Raw genomic sequence first — 21,039 nt, 5'->3', positions numbered from 1 at the left:
GACAATTTTCTTCCCCATTCTCAGTATATCCCTAATTCATCCTTCATTGAGCATCTTTTATCATAAAGCTCTATTCTGTTTGTATTAATATCCTTGCTGTGTTTCACAGGGCAGAAACAGCTGGGCTTATAAACAGGCATAGTCCTTTTGAAAGATGTGGTTGATCCTACAACAACACACTTTCCTAAGGATGACAACAACTCACTCCACCCCTAGAATGGCTGGTAACCAAGTTTCCACACAGTCTAGCTGGCAATGGGGTCAGGAGACGTTTTGTTACTTCACGTCTTTTGGTCACTGGTAAATCTTAAGGTACTTTGTTTTCTGTTTTGTCAACTCTCTCTCTGTCTCTCTGGATATGTCTTCTGACCATTTGTTTCTATTTTTGCATTTACTGGGTCTAAACATTGTACAAAAGTTAAAAACAACATTCCAATGGGGGTTTCCCAAGAGGGTGGGGTTCAGTTTCTGAACTCACAGGTAGGTGTGTATTTCTTTCATATCCAATTTCCCATTCTCCTCTGCCTCTGATATCTGCCTCTCATTTTCTGCTTGCTCACATTCTTTCATGTTTTGTTTCCTGAGATTAGAAGGGAGGGAAATGCACACACATGATCCACCAGCCCGTGTGGGATTCCCTCTGCCCTTCTGGCATCTGAAGGCTGTGATTCAAAGATCCCCCCTGCAACCTTCCCATAAATGAACCAAATGATTCTCACAACCAAAGGGAGAATTGACACTTCCCATTGAGGGACAAAGACAAATCACACTCTGGCCTGCTGGCAAGTCACCTGTCATTTCCAGCTCATCTTCATAGCTCTATAGTTAGTCCTATTCTTTAGTAAACAAAGACTATTAAAAGCTTCTATGAGGTGCACTATGTGTGTCTCTGGGGTCAGTCTTGTGCTTGACACAGCGAAAGCTCGTTTTAGTTCAGTGTGAAAAACCAGACCTCACCAACTCATCACAACTAACTCCATTGGAAGCAGAGGATTGCTCCTCATCTGACTCCTCCTGTGGGAGACCTGATTCTCAGTCAGAGGCTGATGCCAGAACTGAGACCATCAGCCATAGAGAGATCCTTCCAGAATATGGTGTCATTAACCCTGCAGTTCACTACTGCACTTTGCCATGATTCAGGACTGGAACTCTTGTCATCGACTTTAAAGATCCTGGTTGAGAGAAAAGGCAATCTGAATGCTGGGCGCATCTATTGAATTAGAAATGATCGGATTGGCTCCTAAGTCAGGGTGTTATGGCCTGAAAATAGATGACAACTGCAAACCATCCACCCTGGTGTTGACTGACTTTAACAAGGTTCAGTTCACAGAGAGTGAGGGCAGAAAAAGGAAATGGCCTAAAAAGGTAAGTTTGCTGTGTTGCCCTCACACCACTTGATTCATGGTCCTGATCCTAAGGACCTCACCTGATACTTGGTTTTATAGGAAGGATGTGTAAAATTCCCAGAACGCTAGGAAACAGGGACAAAAACACTTCAAAGAGAAAGTTAATGAACTTGTTTCTGACCACAGGGCATCCTTCAGCACATGCTGTCTGGAGTGGCCTCAAACAAGGAGTGTGTGGTGAAGTGCTGAGAATACAATGGGAGCAGGGTCCTGTCCCCACACTAAATGAGCTCACAGATTAATGCAAATGAGAAGCCAGTGAGGACCTCACTACTCCTGCTGTGCACTTGGGAACTACAAACACAAAACCTGACTCTGGAGGGAAGCTAAAGAAGCATTCTAATCTTGAGTTGACATAAGTGCATCTGAAGCTTCCGATCTCAGATGAGAACAATGGGGGACACCAAACAGAATATAAAACCCATGATTGAATACATCAAATTGCTAACATGGCAGTAAACAGACATGAGGTCAAGATGGAGAAGAAGGAAACCCAGGACGAAAGTCAGCCTTGCATTTGGAACCCATTTCCCTGAGTTTCACTGCTGAATTCCAGAAGGGACTACTGAGATGCAAAGAAGCAGAGCAGCTTTTGCACACAGGCATGCGATTAGATGAAAAACAAGTGGATTGAGGGTCTGCCAATGAAAGCGACCCGTACTGAAGTCCACTGGCTCTGGTTGAGACCCAGAAGAGTCACACATCAGAACAGAGGTGGACAGGAAATACCCTAGCCTTTGTAGGGACTGAGCCTGCACTGACGACCTCAACTGCAGCCTGTATGGAGGACCCCTCACCATCCCCCAGAAGTAGACTCCCATTTCTTCTGCAGCAAGATAACATGCTACTAGGCTGCAATTCATTGCTAAATATTTTTTAACAAGTATCTCACATTTAACAAAAAAAGATCAGTCATATGGCAGCAAAATACAACGTAATATGACCAAAATGTGAAAGACTGTGAAAATGAATCTGGAGGTGACCCAAGCATTGAATTCAACAATCCAGGCTGGGAGCGGTGGCTCACGCTGGGAGGCAGACGCAAGCGGATCACCTGAGGTCAGGAGTTCAAGACTAGCCTGGCCAACATGGTGAACCCCGGTCTTTACTAAAAATACAAAAATTGGGCGGGGCACGGTGGCTCACGCCTGTAATCCCAGCACATTGGCAGGCCAAGGTGTGCGGATCATGATGTCAGGAGTTCTAGACCAGCCTCGCCAATATGGTGAAACCCCGCCTCTACTAAAAATACAAAAATTATCAGGGCATGGTGGCATATGCCTGTAGTCCCAGCTACTCAAGAGGCTGAGGGATAAGAACCACTTGAACCTGGGAGGCAGAGGTTGCAGTGAGCCAAGATCACACCACTGCACTCTAGCCTGGGTGACAGAGTGAGACTCTGTCTCAACAAAAAAAAAAAAAAAAAATTGGCTGACTGTGGTGGCACACACCTGTAATCCAAGCTACTCGGGAGGCTGAGGCAGAATTGCTTCAACCTGGGAGGCAGAGGTTGCAGTGAGCCAATATTGCGCCATAGCACTCCAGACTGGGCGACAGAGTGAGACTCTATCTCAAAATTAAAAAAAAAAAAAAAAAAAAAAAAAAAAAAAAAAAAAAAAAGGCTGGGTATAGTGGCTCACGCCTCTAATCCAGCACTTTGGGAGGCTGAGGCGGATGGATCACCTGAGGTCAGAAGTTCGAGACCAGCCTGGACAACATGGCGAAACCTCATCTCTAGTAAAAATACAAAAATTAGCTGGGCATGGTGGTGGGCACCTGTAATCCCAGCTACTTGGGAGGCTGAGGCAGGAGAATTGCTTGAACCCAAAAGGCAGTGAGTCAAGATTCTGCCATTGCACTACAGCCTGGGCAACAAGAGCAAAGCTCTGTCTCAGGAAAAAAAAAAAAAAGAGAGAAAGGAAAACCAATGCCAGTACTAGCACCTCCTCTTCCCCCAAAAAAATTACAAACAAGAATGTAGGAAGGGAAAGGAATTATGCGGATTAAACTAATCAAGCAGAAAGGACAAACTCAATTTTGAACCCACTGAATTTGCCACAAATATTGTAGAAAATATTCTCAAGGACTTTACAGTTGTCTACTTTGATTGGCACATGGTTCATAACAACAGTATTTGTGTCAAGGCACATCTTACTCTTCCTCGGCAGTCTTCCTCTGTCCATTGATTTTGTAATGACTGTTGACCTTCCTTGTCACCTTATGGACTTCAGCTCGAACTTTGGCTTCCATATGTCTCCATGAAGTAAAGAGGTCTTCCAGGCCAATTTTAATTCCTGGAAAGGAAGAAACCCTTTTCTTTGTGTGCATACAAATGGACCTCGGCCCTTGGTGAGAGTGAGGAGAGGAGAAGGTGAGAAACCTGAGGGCAAGAAGCTGTTCTTTCCCTTTCCAGGGCAAACTCATTTCCACACTATGGGGACTCCAACAGAGCCATACCTTCCCGGCTATGGCTATTGGACCTCCAGGCTTTCCGCTGTACATCCTTGGATCCGTCATGTACATTTTGTGACTTTAAGACAGTCTTGAGGAAAGACACCTAGGAAATAATAATTTAAGAATGACGGCTGGGCACGTTGGCTCATGCCTATAATCCCAGCACTTTGGGAGGCTGAGGCGGGTGGATGACGGGGTCAGGAGTTCAAGACCAGCCTGGCCAAGATGGTGAAACCCCGTCTCTACTAAAAATACAAAAATTAGCCGGGCATGGCTGCGGGCACCTGTAATCCGAGCTACTCGGGAGGCTGAGGCAAAGAACCATTTGAAGCCGTGAGGTGGAAGTTGCAGTGAGCCAAGATCACCAGGAGGTGGTGCATGCCTGTAATCCCAACTAGTCGGGAGGCTGAGGCAGGAGAATCACTTGAACCCAGGAGGAAAATGTTGTAGTGAGCTGAGATTGTGCCATTGCACTCCAACCTGGGCAACAAGATTGAAACTCTGTCTCAAAAAAAAAAAAAAAAAAAAAAAAAATAGGCCAGGTGCGGTAGCTCACGCCTGTAATCCCAGCACTTTGGGAGGCCGAGGCAGGTGAATCACAAGGTCAAGAGATGGAGACCATCCTGGCCAACATGGTGAAACCCCGTCTCTACTAAAAATGCAAAAATTAGCTGAGCATGGTGGCGCACGCCTGTAGTCCCAGCTACTCGGGAGGCTGAGGGAGGAGAACTGCTTGAACCTGGGAGGCAGAGGTTGCAGTGAGCCGAGATCACACCACTGCACTCCAGCCTGGTGATAGAATGAGACTCCGTCTCAAAAAAAAAAAAAAAAACAAAACACACATGAATATACTTCACACAACTGAACTGTACACTTCAACACGGTTAGATGGTAATTATCATGTTTTAAGTACTTTACCACAGGTTAACACGTTTCACAACTTGAAAAATAAGTAATTACCTTCAGCTCTCCGAGTTCTAGAATTTGTAACATTTCACCCCCTGCTCCTTCCTGATCTGCACTGGAGCATCTTCCTTCTATCCCTGCTCTACTCAGAGTCCACTTTCCCTTCCCTCACATCAGCTTCATTGAGGCTGGTTTGAACCTAACGCAAAACATTCTCACTAATGACTGAATTCCCACCAAGATTTCCATATTATCACAGTATGCTTTTAATCTTCTAAGATATTAAATATTTGTTCTCATCATAGCTAAAATGCAATGCAAATCCCATCTCAGATGTGGGTCAGATACCTATGAATCTCCTGAGGTAGTCATTGAAATAACTTTTTTTTTTTTTTGAGACGGAGTGTCACTCTCATCCATGCTGAAGTGCAGTGGCGCTACCTTGGCTCACGGCAACCTCCACCTCCCAGATTCAAGCGATTCTTGTGCCTCAGCCTCCCAAGTAGCTGGGATTACGGGTGCCCGCTACCATGCCTGGCTAATTTTTGTCTTTTTAGTAGAGATGGGGTTTCACCATGTTGGCCCATCTGGTCTTGAACTCCTGACCTCAAGTGATCCACCTGCCTCAGCCTCCCAAAGTGCTGGGATTACAGGCATGAGCCACCACACCTGGCCTGAAATAATTTCTTTCAAATTCTTTGCAAAATTTGTTCTTTTCTGATTTCTGCACATAGGATAAAAAACAAAATATGTACTAGGATTTCAAGAGAAGCATGGGTAATCTAAAAAGATGAAAGAGCAACCACATCTATCCCACAGCTACTGCTAGATTTCAAAGGACAGGTAGCTGGCCCAGTTTGGAGCTAGAAGGAATGTCAAACACATGAAGAAATGAGAAGCAAGGAAATGCCATCATGCATGAATGCTTCATGGCACCCATGATGTCCCTGCTTAGGAGGTAGTGGTATAGATGACTAGATGATAAGGACAAAGATGAGAAGGTGTGAAGTTGTCCAAGTCCAACAGCTCAACTGAACTTTCCTCAATGGAATTTTTAAAAAGTGGTAAATTTAAAAACTTCCCCGGCTCCCGTGGTGGCTCACGCTTGTAATCCCAGCACTTTGGGAGGCTGAGGCGGGCGGATCATTTGAGGTCGGGTTTTGAGACTAGCCTGGCCAACATGGTAAAACCCCGACTCTACTAAAAATACAAAAATTAGCTGGGCATGGTGGTGGGCACCTGTAATCCCAGCTACTTGAGAGGCTGAGGCAGGGGAATCACTTGAAGCCAGGAGGTGGAGGTTGCAGTGAGCCAAGATCACACCATTATACTCCAGCCTGGGCAACACAGGGAGACTCGTCTCCGGGCTGGGAAAAAAAAAAAGAACTTCCTCCAATTTATACCAAAAATTCTCTCTTCAGGACTAAGTGGCATAGAGAATGTTAAATGTTCCTCGATATCTTCATAACTCATATATTTTCTGTTTTCTACATATCTTGAAAGGCAGTGCCAAATGACGTGTAATTATCTAGTAATGGTAAAACTGAAACATACTTCCTCTTCCCTTGAATATAAAAAAGCATTGTGGTATTAGTACTTTTATCTTGGATCATTGTTCAGAAGGAGGTTCAGCCCCCAGATAACCACATTTTTACTGCCATGAATGGCAAGAGAAAATGTAGAGCTCAACTTACCCAATGGAAAAAAGGCTCAAAAGACAAATTATGGCACAACTTAGCAGCCAAATTCTTACCAAGTACAGACTTTTGACATACTGATCTCTCTCCAGTTGCAACTGGGAACATGCACTTTGAATGACGTCATTCAAAATTACCCTGCCCAGACACACTTTTCATTGATTCTCTGGAGGGCAGTTCTAAGAGATTCTCTGGGGCTTTCTCTGCATCATGAGATGCAGTGCAGTTCTACCCTTCACCTTCTGGCAGTTTGTCACCTCATCCCTATGACCTCAGAGGAACTTTGTCTCAGGCCAATAGTTTGTTCCTTGAGCTCTTCCATTTCCCCTAAAAATCATTTGCTGCCCCTCTAAATGGCCTACATCTCCATCTATCTCCCTCTCCCCTCAGAAGAGGGTGCTCTTTAAGCATCAACCATCCGGCCCTTCTAGCAGTCTCATTTTCCAGCTGGTTCCCATGTTTATGCCTGTTCTATGTTTTTCTTCTCCTGTTAAGCTGTCTGTTGTCAGCTCATTTCTGCAGTGAATCTTCAGAGAGGAGACTGGAAGCTTTCCTTCCACCCATATGCTAGAACTATAAAGCAGAAGAGTTTAGAAAGAATTTCCTATTTAAGTGATGAAACCTCATACTCCATTTCTGATAAATAACACTAAGGTTAAAAAAAGTTATTTTTGACCAAAAGCTCTGTTGACATTTTATTAAACAAACACCAACCTATTTAATTTTCATAATGCAAATGGCAGATATTTTCATAATTCTTATGCTAATAAATCATTTCCCTGATTTTTTGGGTAAAACCACATATTCATAATGAAGTCCAGAAACGTGAATTGTTTTAAATAATTTCTTCTTATTTGTGATTACAAGTATACCTCTACAGAAAGTTAGTATACTCACACAAAGGCTAGTTTTCCAGAGGAAAATGGCAAGTGTAGAAATTCCCAGAAACACAATAATGATAACTATCCAAGGAATTCCACAAGAGTCAGTCCCAGGATGAAAATGATCAGGCAGATAATTGATAACCTGGAATAATAATAGTTGAAATAATGAAAAGGTCAATGACACTGACAATATTTCACTCAGAAAGAATCATCCTTAGAAACCGTCAACCTCCTCCAAAAGGTAACCACATCCCTCAGATATCACCGTGGGATTCCACTGCTACAAAAAAGAACAGAAGTTAGAAGTCTCATGTTTTTCAGATGGCTGGTAGTGTTTTTCGGCATTGCAAATGTGGGGTGTCATCTTTCTTGGTATAAAGCAGGGATATCCAATCTTTTGGCTTCCCTGGCTATATTAAAAGAAGCAAAGTTGTCTTGAGCCACACATAACATACACTAACACTAACAATAGCTGATGATCTAAAAAAAGCTCCTCTTTTTTTTTTTTTCTTTTTTTTTTTTCTTTTTTTTGGAGACAGTGTTCTGCTCCACTCAGTCATCCAGGCTGGAGTGCAGTGGTGCAATCTCGGCTCACTGCAACCTCCAGCTCCTGGGCTCAAGCCATTCTCCCTCAGCCTCCCGAGTAGCTGAGATTACAGGTCTCTGCCACCATGCCCGACTAATTTTTGTATTTTTAGTAGAGATGAGGTTTCACCATGTTGGCCAGGCTGGTCTCGAACTCCTGACAGGTGATCTGCCTGCCTTGGCCTCCCAAAGTGCTGGGATTACAGGTGTGAGCCACCGTGCCCGGCCATTTTTTTGCTTTTGTTTTTGTTTGTTGTTTGTTTTTGAGATGGGGTCTCACTCTGTCACCCAGGCTGGAGTGCAGTGGCATGCTCTCGGCTCATTGCAACCTCTGCCTCTCAGGTTCAAGTGATTCTCCTGCCTCAGCCTCCTGAGTAGCTGGGAGTACAGGTGCCTGACAGTGCATTCAGCAAATTTTTGTATTTTTTGTGGAGATGGGGTTTTGCCATGTTGGCCAGGGTGGTCTCAAACTCCTGACCTCAGGTAATCTGCCCGCCTCAGCCTCCCAAAGTGCTGGGATTACAGGCAAGAGCTACTGCGCCTGGCCAAAATCTCATAATGTTTTAAGAAAGTTTACAAATGTGTGTTGAACTGCATTCAAAACTGTCCTGGGCCACATGCAGCCCATCACTCATGGGTAAGACAAGCTAAGTATAAAGTAATTATCTTATCTTTTCTTTTCTGTTTTGAGACAAAGTCTTGCTCTGTTACCCAGGCTAGATTGCAGTGGCATGATCTCAGGTCACTGCAACCTCTGCCTCCCGGGTTCAAGCGATTCTCCTGCCTCAGCCTACTGAGTAACTGGGATTACAGGTGCCTGCCACCGTGCTCGGCTAATTTTTGTATTTTTAGTAGAGATGGGGTTTCACCATCTTGGCCAGGCTGGTCTCCAACTCCTGACCTCATGATCTACCTGCCTCAGCCTCCCAAAGTGCTGGGAATACGGGTGTGAGCCACTGCGCCTGGCCAGTAGTTATCTTTTCTTTAAAGTTATTTACTTGTTTTTTAAATTGATGTGTAACATTCGATGCATTTATTATATATCACATGATAAAAGAATCCCTCTAAATAATACTTCTCTCTTGGATTATGTGAATCTTTGTCATTTAAAGCTCAGCATAAGTAAAAAAATAAAATAAAATAAAAACAATGAAGGGATTACTTCATTCACAAATAAATATCAAATTTTAGTGCTTAAAAATTAACAAGGTGGGCCAGGCGCGGTGGCTCACGCTTGTAATCCCAGCAATTTGGGAGGCCGAGGTGGGTGGATCACGAGATCAGGAGATTGAGACCATCCTAGCTAACATGGTGAAACCCCATCTCTACTAAAAATACAAAAAATTAGCAGGGCCTGGTGGCACGCGCCTATAGTTCCAGGTACTCGGGAGGCTGAGGCAGAAGAATCACTTGAACCGGGGAGGCAGAGGTTGCAGTGAGCTGAGATTGCACCACTGCACTCAGCCTGGGTGACAGAGTGAGACTCCGTCTCAAAAAAAAAAAAAAAAAAAAAATTACCAAGGTGGAGATCATGCAAATGGCATGAATAGTGTGGGATCTCTCTAAGATTGTTGATATTCATTCCATTAGACTCTTATGTGAGTGAAGACGAAGACTTCCCCTGAGTAAGTTCAGATAGCTTGTGATAGCATTTCTACATCGATTCCTCAGGATTTAACTACATATTTTTGAAAACATCTCAATTTTAAATGTTTCTTTCAAGATGGTGAATTAAACAGAGATAGCCCTTCAACAGGTTGAACTCAGCATATGCTGAGTCTGAAATGCAAATGATGGAGTTAGAGAACCATACAACAATGGTAATGATTCGGAAACATGGTGTTGAGCAGAATAAGGCAGACACAAAAGAGTACCTATGGCATGGCATGCATCTGTATACGCGAAATTCCAGAATAAGCAAGCTAACCTATGATAAGAAAGAGACTGGCCGGGAAGAGTGAGAGTTCACTTTCTGGGGTGACATAATAGTTAGATCTTGCCTGGGCACAGTGGTTTACGCTTGTAATCCCAACGCTTTCGGAAGCCGAGGCGGGCGGATCACCTGAGGTCGGGAGTTCAAAAACAGCCTGACCAACATGGAGAAACCCTATCTCTACTAAAAATACAAAATTAGCTGGGTGTGGTGGCACACGGCTGTAATCCCAGCCACTCGAGAGGCTGAGGCAGGAGAACTGCTCGAACCTCGGAAGCAGAGGCTGTGGTGAGCTCATATTGTGCCACTGTACTCCAATGGGCAACAAGGGATATTGTGCCATTGCACTCCAGCCTGGGCAACAAGGGAGAAACTCTGTCTCAAAAAAATAATAATAATAAAATAAAAATAATAAAAATAAAATAATGTAGATCTTGAATGGGGGTTAGGTTATGCTGGTGTACGTACTTTCCAAAGTTAGTAAACTTACAACTTAAGGTTATATATTTTGGCCGGGTGCGGTGGCTCACGCCTGTAATCCCAGCACTTTGGGAGACTGAGGCAGGTGGATCACGAGGTCGAGAGATGAAGACTATCTTGGCGAACATGGTGAAACCCTGTCTATACTAAAAATACAAAAATTAGCCAGGCGTGGTGGTCTGCGCTTGTAATCCCAGCTACTCAGGAGGCTGAGGCAGGACAATTGCTTGAACCCCGGAAGCAGAGGTTGCAGTGAGCTGAGATCTTGCCACTGCACTCCAGCCTGGGTGACAGAGTGAGACTCTGTCTAAAAAAAAAAAAAAAAGTCGTCAAACCAGATGACACAAATCAAATATCAAATAATATTTTACTTTGTTTTGGTCCATTTTGTTTTTTTGAGACAAGAGTGCAGCGGGGCCATCTCGGCTAACTGCAACTTCCAGCTCTTAGGCCCAAGCGATCTTCCCACCTCAGCCTCTCCGGTAACTGGGATAACAGGTACGCACCACCAGGCCCGACTAATCTTTTTTGGAATTTTTTGTAGAGATGGGGTTTCGCTATGATGCCCTGGCTAGTCTTCAACTCCTGGATTCAAGTGATCTGCCCACCTCGGCCCCCTAAAGTGCTGGGATTACAGGCCTGAGCTGTGTAATTTCATGCCGCGTGACACAGCCCGCTAACAACGAAGAAACCCCGCGGGTCCAGCGTCTACTCACATAGGTGGGGTGATGGCTGATAAATCCCAGCAGGAGGAGCCAAAAGAGCAACCACCACACCGGCATGTCCTGGTCCTCTCAGGGAGCCCTGAGGTGGCCAGGACAGAGGTAGGGGTGGCTTAGGGCAGGGGGAGGGAAAGGGACGGGGACGGGGAGGCGGAGGGAAGGGGGAGGAGAGGGAAGGGAAGGGAAAGGAGAAGGGGGCTGTTGGGCACCTGGAGGTGGAAGAGGAGGAGGAGGAGGAGGAGAAAGGGGTCTGGGAAAGGATCCGGTTCAAATTAAGTTCTCAAGCGCTGGTGGAAGGTTTAGCTACAGGTCACGGAGAAGGTCAATCAGGGAAGCAACAGGACGCGCAGGGCAAGGGAGCGTGAGGCTTAGGAGCAGTTAGATGGAGACCGGTTCTGCTTTCCACCAAACCTTCTTCGGTCTGGGCCGTCGCTTAGCAACCCTGGGATTTTTATACTCCCTCTCCACCAATCCCTGACGCCGGTGGTGCGGCCTCACAATGGACATCCCACGAGCGCCCCGCCATTGGACGAGCGCCCCGCCATTCCAATGCCCCCTCCTCCATCTCAACCCCCAAGCTCCTCCCAAGGACAGGTCCTCTCTGGAACCTTCACAAACCTGATTTCTGGTCCTCCCCAACCAGCTCCCTGTCCCTGCTTCTGGGCACTCCTTCCTTCCTGAGCTCCCAGGGTTCCTCAAGGTCAAACATGGAGAAACCCTATCTCTACTAAAAATACAAAATTAACTGGGTGTGGTGGCACATGGCTGTAATCCCAGCCACTCGGGAGGCTGAGGCAGGAGAATTGCTCGAACCTGGGAAGCAGAGGTTGTGGTGACCTGATATTGTACCACTGTACTCCAATGGGCAACAAGGGATATTGTGCCATTGCACTCCAGCCTGGGCAACACTGGAGAAACTCTGTCTCAAAAAAGTAATAATAATAAAATAAAAATAAAAATAAAAATAAAATAATGTAGATCTTGAACGGGGGTTGGGTTATGCTGGTGTACGTACTTTCCAAAGCTAGTAAACTTACACTTAAGGTTATATATTTTGGCCGGGCGCGGTGGCTCATGCCTGTAATCCCAGCACTTTGGGAGACTGAGGCAGGCGGATCACGAGGTCGAGAGATGGAGACTATCTTGGCGAACATGGTGAAACCCCGTCTATACTAAAAATACAAAAATTAGCCAGGCGTGGTGGTCTGTGCTTGTAATCCCAGCTACTCAGGAGGCTGAGGCAGGACAATTGCTTGAACCCCGGAAGCGGAGGTTGCAGTGAGCCGAGGTCTTGCCACTGCACTCCAGCCTGGGCGACAGAGTGAGACTCTGTCTAAAAAAAAAAAAAAAAGTCGTCAAACCAGATGACACAAATCAAATATCAAATAATATTTTACTTTGTTTTGGTCCATTTTGTTTTTTTGAGACAAGAGTGCAGCGGGGCCATCTCGGCTAACTGCAACTTCCAGCTCTTAGGCCCAAGCGATCTTCCCACCTCAGCCTCTCCGGTAACTGGGATAACAGGTACGCACCACCAGGCCCGACTAATCTTTTTTGGAATTTTTTGTAGAGATGGGGTTTCGCTATGATGCCCTGGCTAGTCTTCAACTCCTGGATTCAAGTGATCTGCCCACCTCGGCCCCCTAAAGTGCTGGGATTACAGGCCTGAGCTGTGTAATTTCATGCCGCGTGACACAGCCCGCTAACAACGAAGAAACCCCGCGGGTCCAGCGTCTACTCACATAGGTGGGGTGATGGCTGATAAATCCCAGCAGGAGGAGCCAAAAGAGCAACCACCACACCGGCATGTCCTGGTCCTCTCAGGGAGCCCTGAGGTGGCCAGGACAGAGGTAGGGGTGGCTTAGGGCAGGGGGAGGGAAAGGGACGGGGACGGGGAGGCGGAGGGAAGGGGGAGGAGAGGGAAGGGAAGGGAAAGGAGAAGGGGGCTGTTGGGCACCTGGAGGTGGAAGAGGAGGAGGAGGAGGAGGAGAAAGGGGTCTGGGAAAGGATCCGGTTCAAATTAAGTTCTCAAGCGCTGGTGGAAGGTTTAGCTACAGGTCACGGAGAAGGTCAATCAGGGAAGCAACAGGACGCGCAGGGCAAGGGAGCGTGAGGCTTAGGAGCAGTTAGATGGAGACCGGTTCTGCTTTCCACCAAACCTTCTTCGGTCTGGGCCGTCACTTAGCAACCCTGGGATTTTTATACTCCCTCTCCACCAATCCCTGACGCCGGTGGTGCGGCCTCACAATGGACATCCCACGAGCGCCCCGCCATTGGACGAGCGCCCCGCCATTCCAATGCCCCCTCCTCCATCTCAACCCCCAAGCTCCTCCCAAGGACAGGTCCTCTCTGGAACCTTCACAAACCTGATTTCTGGTCCTCCCCAACCAGCTCCCTGTCCCTGCTTCTGGGCACTCCTTCCTTCCTGAGCTCCCAGGGTTCCTCAAGGTCAAACATGGAGAAACCCTATCTCTACTAAAAATACAAAATTAACTGGGTGTGGTGGCACATGGCTGTAATCCCAGCCACTCGGGAGGCTGAGGCAGGAGAATTGCTCGAACCTGGGAAGCAGAGGTTGTGGTGACCTGATATTGTACCACTGTACTCCAATGGGCAACAAGGGATATTGTGCCATTGCACTCCAGCCTGGGCAACAAGGGAGAAACTCTGTCTCAAAAAAGTAATAATAATAAAATAAAAATAAAAATAATAAAAATAAAATAATGTAGATCTTGAACGGGGGTTGGGTTACGCTGGTGTACGTTCTTTCCAAAGTTAGTAAACTTACACTTAAGGTTATATATTTTGGCCGGGCGCGGTGGCTCACGCCTGTAATCCCAGCACTTTGGGAGACTGAGGCAGGTGGATCACGAGGTCGAGAGATGGAGACTATCTTGGCGAACATGGTGAAACCCCGTTTATACTAAAAATACAAAAATTAGCCAGGCGTGGTGGCCTGCGCTTGTAATCCCAGCTACTCAGGAGGCTGAGGCAGGACAATTGCTTGAACCCCGGAAGCGGAGGTTGCAGTGAGCCGAGATCTTGCCACTGCACTCCAGCCTGGGCGACAGAGTGAGACTCTGTCTAAAAAAAAAAAAAAAAAAAGTCGTCAAACCAGATGACACAAATCAAATATCAAATGATATTTCACTTTGTTTTGGTCCATTTTGTTTTTTTGAGACAAGAGTGCAGCGGGGCCATCTCGGCTAACTGCAACTTCCAGCTCTTAGGCCCAAGTGATCCTCCCACCTCAGCCTCTCCGGTAACTGGGATAACAGGTACGCACCACCAGGCCCGACTAATCTTTTTTGGAATTTTTTGTAGAGATGGGGTTTCGCTATGATGCCCTGGCTAGTCTTCAACTCCTGGACTCAAGTGATCTGCCCACCTCTGCCCCCTAAAGTGCTGGGATTACAGGCTTGAGCTGTGTAATTTCATGCTGCGTGACACAGCCCGCTAACAACGAAGAAACCCCGCGGGTCCAGCGTCTACTCACATAGGTGGGGTGATGGCTGATAAATCCCAGCAGGAGGAGCCAAAAGAGCAGCCACCACACCAGCATGTCCTGGTCCTCTCAGGGCGCCCTGAGGCAGCCAGGACAGAGGCGGGGGTGGCTTAGGGCAGGGGGAGGGAAGGGGACGGGGATGGGGAGGTGGAGGGAAGGGGGAGGGGAGGGGAGGGAAGGGAAGGGAAAGGAGGAGAAAGGGGCTGTTGGGCACCTGGAGGTGGAAGAGGAGGAGGAGGAGAAAGGGGTCTGGGAAAGGATCCGGTTCAAATTAAGTTCTCAAGCGCTGGTGGAAGGTTTAGCTACAGGTCATGGAGAAGGTCAATCAGGGAAGCAACAGGACGCACAGGGCAAGGGAGCGTGAGGCTTAGGAGAAGTTAGTTAGATGGAGACCAAGGTTCTGCTTTCCACCAAACCTTCTTCGGTCTGGGCCCTCTCTTAGCAACCCTGGGATTTTATACTCCCTCTCCACCAATCCCTGACGCCGGTGGTGGAGCGGTGATGCCTGGGACATAAGACATAGGTTCAATTTGGGACAGAAGACTGAGGGACATGGCACCATCCAAGTAGACATGTTAAGAATTAAAAAAATAAAAATAAAAAAGCTATCAGGAAAGTATCTGGAAATGGGTCTACAGCCCCAAGAGGAGCCTGAACTGAAAATACACATATGAAATAGGACTTTAAAAACTAGATTCCTGGCCAGATGCAGTGGCTCACACCTATAATCCCAGCACTTTGGGAGGCCAAGGCGGGTGGATCGTCTGAGGTCAGGAGTTTGCGACGAGCCTGGCCAACATGGTGAAAGCTCATTTCTACTAAAAATATAAAAAATCTGCTGGGTGTGGTGGCTGGCGCCTATAATCCCAGCTATTCAGAAGACCAAGGCAAGAGAATCGCTTGAACTTGGGAGGCAGAGGTTGCAGTGAACCGAGATTGCGCAACTACACTCCAGCCTGGGCAACAGAACGAGACTCCATATCAAAAAACAAACAAACAAACAAACAACAACAACAACAACAAAAAACCCAGATTCCTAATTTTACTCCCCACCGACCAACCCCCCAAATCAGGTCAACTTGTACATGTATTCTTTCTAAATATCAGAATCAAAAATTAACTACTAAAAGTAAGAACTTTTTACCCATGCTTTTTAAAATGTTTGAAAATACTGAACTTTTACAGTCTAGGTACTTACTGGAAAATAATCTGGTTCTCACCTTTTCCCTTGTTGCCCAGTGCAGGCTCGGTTACACACCAACAGGACAATCTTGTTGCTGCCTGCTCTTGAGGTGGGCGAATCCATTTTCCCTTGCTTTGCTGCTGTTTGTGTAGGAGAAGACAGTCTATGATAATCCAAGCCAAATTTCAAGTGGTTTAGGTTGTTGTTTAAATGAATTCCTGAAATAGAATAAAAACAACTTATTTTATCTCTTCAAAATTATTTTTATTCACTCATTATGAAGAAATTTACCCAACAGAGAAAATTTTTTTAAAAAATGTCATTATGTAAATTAAACTGCAATCAAAAAAAGAAACATCCTACTTAGATTACTCATCTAGCCATTAGAGAATTTCTTTAGCATCCATTATTATTTCCTTTAAACTAGCCTTACCTATCTTAAAAACTGAAAATTAAAACTGCACTTCAGTGAATGTTAGATACAGTTTTAGAAGGGCATGTGTGCTAAGATGATTCACCAAGAAACTTTAGTGAGGTCATGCAACCAGTAATCAAACAAATTTTTAAAAAATAAAGATGAGAATATGTGGAATGTTCTTCAATATTAAATAGCAGTTTCTTCTCCCTGATTAAAGAGCCAGACTTATAAGAAATAAAAGGTAAATTACACACTACACCTACTAGACTCAGAGCCATCAGGAGAATCTTCCAACTTGGAATACAGTCTACTAGACTGGATCAATCCACATTAAAGTTAACAAAAATATATATTTGACAGGCACAGTACTGATCCTCCCAAATGCTCCAAAGCAGAGCTCCCTGTCAATCAAAGTACCCAGCAACTCAGCACCCAGCACAACACCAATAAATGCCTGACTACCTGTTCATTCCTTTAATCCTTTGGAAGTACAGCCTAGGGAAATGACACCCCAGCTGGAAAACAGAAGAAACCCCTCCTACCACCACCATAAATAATACCACCACCAGAAAGAGAATAAAATACAAATGGCTTACACAAAAGTATTTATAGCAGAATGCTGGCAATAACCTCAATACTCAGCAATCTAAGACTCACTGAACCTATTAAGATATCTCAACATTATAACAATTTAAAATGACAAGTACATAGTTAATGCCAATATAAAGTCCAGATAGAGTTTAAAAGAACAACGCATAGAAACTAGAAATAAGAAAAAAGCTGAATCTTTGTCAAGCCACTAGAGGGAAGAAAACCTTTTAAGCTTAAACACCATAAAGAAATCACAAAAGGAACAGGAGTAGATCTTACTTCCTAACCATTTTAAACTCTGGTATGAGAAAATAAAAATAATAGATACCTGAAGTTGAGACAATAAAACTTGTTTCCCAGGTTCTTGGCAGAGGTAAGGGTGGGAAGACCTGTTCTCCTAGAATTGATGTGTACTCCTGACGAGATGAGGGGATGCCACATTGTCAACTGCACAGAAATCAAGCTCTGTGTTCAAACTGTGGACGCATTTACTGCCAGCTGTGTGAGCTGGGAGTGGTTACTTCATCTCCAAGTCTCAGCTTCCTCACTGGTAATGTGGGGAAAGCAGTAGCCTCATTAGGTATTGAACAAAACATCTGTTAAGGCCTTAGGATAGAGGCTAACACACACTCAATAAGGCAGTCTCTGGCTAGAATACAATAACCTTTGGATTCACCAAATTCACTTATAAATAGAAGCTTAGTGTTAACCCTAAGCAACTGGGGTGGGAACAGGATTTTGAGAAACTTTCAGTTGAACAAACATTACCTGGGCTCTTGCTGCATATTAAGAACTACACTGCACTGCTGGGTATAGCAAGATAAAGCAAAATGTGGCCCTAGCTCCAGAGGACTTCACAGTGTGGTGGGAAGGACAGAGAAGAAAACAAACCATTTCCACATAACACACTGGTGTGAGAGATTAACAGAAGAGCAGGAGTTCATCAGCCAGCCTGCAGGTAAAGGGAGTGAGGAAAGGCTCTCTGGACAAGATAATTTAGGTATTTTTTACTGTAATGCAATAAAATTAGAAACAATCCAAAGAAAAACACATACAGGGAAATGTAACAACTGGAAAAGAAAGACAAACAAGCACCTGGGTCAAAGAAGAAGAAGTGAAATAATAGACTATCTAGAAAATATTGTAAATATGAGTAAACCAGAGAAAACTGAATTGTAAGCTGGCATTGGAGAAAGCTGGCCAACCCAATATACAGGATCACCAAAAGAATCAGAAACTGGAGGCGCCAGAGGCCTCTGGAAGTAGAGGGTGAAGTAAAAGAGGAATTAAAATAAGGACTTTCAACAAGAGCACCAAGACCATTCAATGAGGACAGTACAACCTCTTCATCAAATGGTGCTGGGACAAGTAAATATTTACTTGTCTCAGAATGGAGTTTGGTCCCTACCTCATACAATTTATAAAAATTAACTTAAAATGTATCAACAACCTAAATGTAAGAGCTAAAAGTACAAAACTCAGAAGAAAACACAAGAGTAAATCTTTATGACCTTGGATGTGGTGACGGATTCTTAGATATGACAACAAAATTATGAGCAACAAAAGAAAAAACAGACTTCATCAAAATGAAGAACTTTTGTACATCAAAGAACACTATCAAGAAAGAGAAAAAACCCAGAGAATGGAATAAAATACTTGCAAGTCATATATCCCGTAACGGTCTAGTATTATACATCCTTACAAAGAATTCTTACAACTCAACAAAAACAACTCAACAAAAAGATAATGCAATTTAAAATGGGAAAAAGACTTGAATAGCCATTTCTCCAAAGAGAATATATAAATGGCCAAACAAGCACATGACAAGATGTTCATCATCACTTACTATTAGAGAAATGCAAGTCAAAACCTCAATGAAGTAACACTTCACATTCACCAGGATGACTAAAATCAAAAAGATGAAACATAAATGTTGGCAAAGATGTGGAGAAATTAGAACTCTCATCTATTGCTGGTGGAAACGTAAAATGATCCAGCTCCTGTGGAAAACAATTTGGCAATTCCCCAAGAAGACAACCATAGAATTATGATATGATCCATCAATTCCATTCCTAGGTATATACCCAAAGAACTGAAAACAGGTATTCAAACAAATACTAGTACACAAATGCTCATAGTAGGACTATTCACAATAGACAAAAGGTAGGAAGAAAACAAATGCCCATCAATAGATTAATGAACAAAATGTGGTACATGCATATGTATGTATGGAATCATGTTCAGCCATTAAAAAGGAATGAAGTGGATCCGTTCAAAGATGGCCAAACAGGAACAGCTCTGGTCTGCAGCTCCCAGCATGATCAACGCAGAAGACGGGTGATTTCTGCATTTCCAACTGAGATACCTGGTTCATCTCATTGGGACGGTTGGACAGTGGGTGCCACCCACGGAGGGTGAGCTGAAGCAGAGTGGGGCGTCACCTCACCTGGGAAGCTCAAGGGGTTGGGGGATTTACCTTTCCTAGCCAAGGGAAGCTGTGACAAACTGTACCTGGAAAAACAGGACACTTCTGCCCAAAAGACACTTCTGCGCTTTTCCCAAGGTCTCAGCAACCAGCAGACAAGGAGATTCTCTCCTGTGCCTGGCTCGGTGGGTCCCATGCCCACGGAGCCTTGCTCACTGCTAGCGCAGCAGTCTGAGAAGGAACTGTGAGGCGGCAGCCTGGCTGGGGGAGGGGCATCCACCATTGCTGAGGCTTGAGTAGGTAAACAGAGCGGCCAGGAAGCTCGAACTGGGCAGAGCCCCCCGCAGCTCAGCAAGGCCTGCTGCCTCTATAGACTCCTCCTCTGCGGGCAGGGCATAGCTGAACAAAAGGCAGCAGACAGCTTCTGCAGACTTAAGGGTCCTTGTCTGACAGCTCTGAAGAGAGCAGTGGTTCTCCCAGCATGGCATTTGAGCTCTGAGAATGGACAGACTGCCTCCTCAAGTGGGTCCCTGACTCCCATGTAGCCTAACTGGGAGACACCTCCCAATAGGAACCAACAGACACCTCACACAGGCGGGTGCCCGTCTGGGACGAAGCTTCCAGAGGAAGGATCAGGCAGCAATATTTGCTGTTCTGCAGCCTCCACTGGTGATACCCAGGCAAACATGGTCTGGAGTGGACCTCCAGCAAACTCCAACAGACCTGCAGTTGAGGGACCTGATCATTAGAAGGAAAACTAACAAACAGAAAGGAATAGCACCAACATCAACAAAAAAGACATCTACACCAAAACCCCATCTGTAGGTCACCAACATCAAAGATCAAAGGTAGATAAAACCACAAAGATGGGGAGAAACCAGAGCAGCAAGGCTGAAAATTCTAAAAACCACAGCCTCTTCTCCTCCAAAGGATCGCAGCTCCTCGCCAGCAATGGAACAAAGCTGGATGGAGAATGACTTTGATGAGTTGACAGAAGTAGGCTTCAGAAGGTTGGTTCTCTGAGCTAAAGGAGCATGTTCAAACCCAATGCAAGGAAGCTAAAAACTTGAAAAAAAGGTTAGATGAATGGCTAACTAGAATAAACAATGAAGAGAAGAGCTTAAATGACCTGATGGAGCTGAAAACCATGGCATGAGAACGTTGTGATGCATGCACAAGCTTCAATAGCCAATTCGATCAAGTGAAAGAAAGGGTATCAGTGACTGAAGATCAAATTAATGAAATAAAGCGAGAACACAAGGTTAGAGAAAAAGAGTAAAAAGAAATGAACAAAGCTTCCAAGGAATATGGGGCTACGTGAAAAGACCAAATCTATGTTTGATTGCTGTACCTGAAAGTGATGGGAAGAATGGAACCAAGCTGGAAAACACTCTTCAGGACATTATCCAGGAGAACTTCCCCAACCTAGCAAGGCAGGCCAACATTCAAATTCAGGAAATATAGAGAACACCACAAAGATACTCCTCGAGAAGAACAACCCCAAGACACATAACTGTCAGATTCACCAAGGCTGAAATGAAGGAAAAAATGTTAAGGGCAGCCAGAGTGAAAGGTCAGGTTACCCACAAAGGGAAGCCCATCAGACTAACAGCAGATCTCTCGGCAGAAACCCTACAAGCCAGAAGAGAGTGGGGCCAATATTCAACATTCTTAAAGGAAAGAATTTTCAACCCAAAATTTATATCCAGCCAAACTAAGCTTCATAAGTGAAGGAGAAATAAAATCCTTTACAGACAAGCAAATGCTGAGAGATTTTGTCACCACCAGGCCTGCCTTACAAGAGCTCCTGAAGGAAGCACTAAACATGGAAAGGAACAACCGGTACCAGC

At 45.0% G+C, this 21,039-nt stretch overlaps 1 protein-coding gene across 7 annotated transcripts in view; it reads right to left on the bottom strand.

Annotated features, from left to right (window-relative positions):
- Positions 1-21,039, bottom strand: part of LOC129007389 (nuclear pore complex-interacting protein family member B5) — a 50,856-nt gene that overhangs the window by 11,495 nt on the left and 18,322 nt on the right. For 2 of the 7 annotated variants that reach the window (XM_054438213.2, XM_054438214.2), the window contains exons 1-5: positions 14,564-15,151; positions 7,361-7,489; positions 3,864-3,963; positions 3,562-3,700; positions 479-580 (exon numbers count right to left, since the gene is read on the bottom strand). In XM_054438213.2, coding sequence (XP_054294188.1) covers positions 479-580; positions 3,562-3,700; positions 3,864-3,963; positions 7,361-7,489; positions 14,564-14,629 — 536 coding nt within the window. In that variant the 5' untranslated portion in view covers positions 14,630-15,151. Of the gene's footprint in view, positions 1-478; positions 581-3,561; positions 3,735-3,786; positions 3,964-7,360; positions 7,490-14,563; positions 15,152-15,792; positions 15,974-17,092; positions 17,327-18,610; positions 18,672-21,039 lie in introns of those variants that run through there. The other 5 variants (XM_063671771.1, XM_063671770.1, XM_063671769.1 and 2 more) reach the window with 5 other exon arrangements.

Source organism: Pongo pygmaeus, chromosome 9, assembly GCF_028885625.2.
Source record: "Pongo pygmaeus isolate AG05252 chromosome 9, NHGRI_mPonPyg2-v2.0_pri, whole genome shotgun sequence".
NCBI lineage: Eukaryota > Metazoa > Chordata > Mammalia > Primates > Hominidae > Pongo > Pongo pygmaeus.
This window is presented reverse-complemented; position numbering and strand designations above follow the sequence as displayed.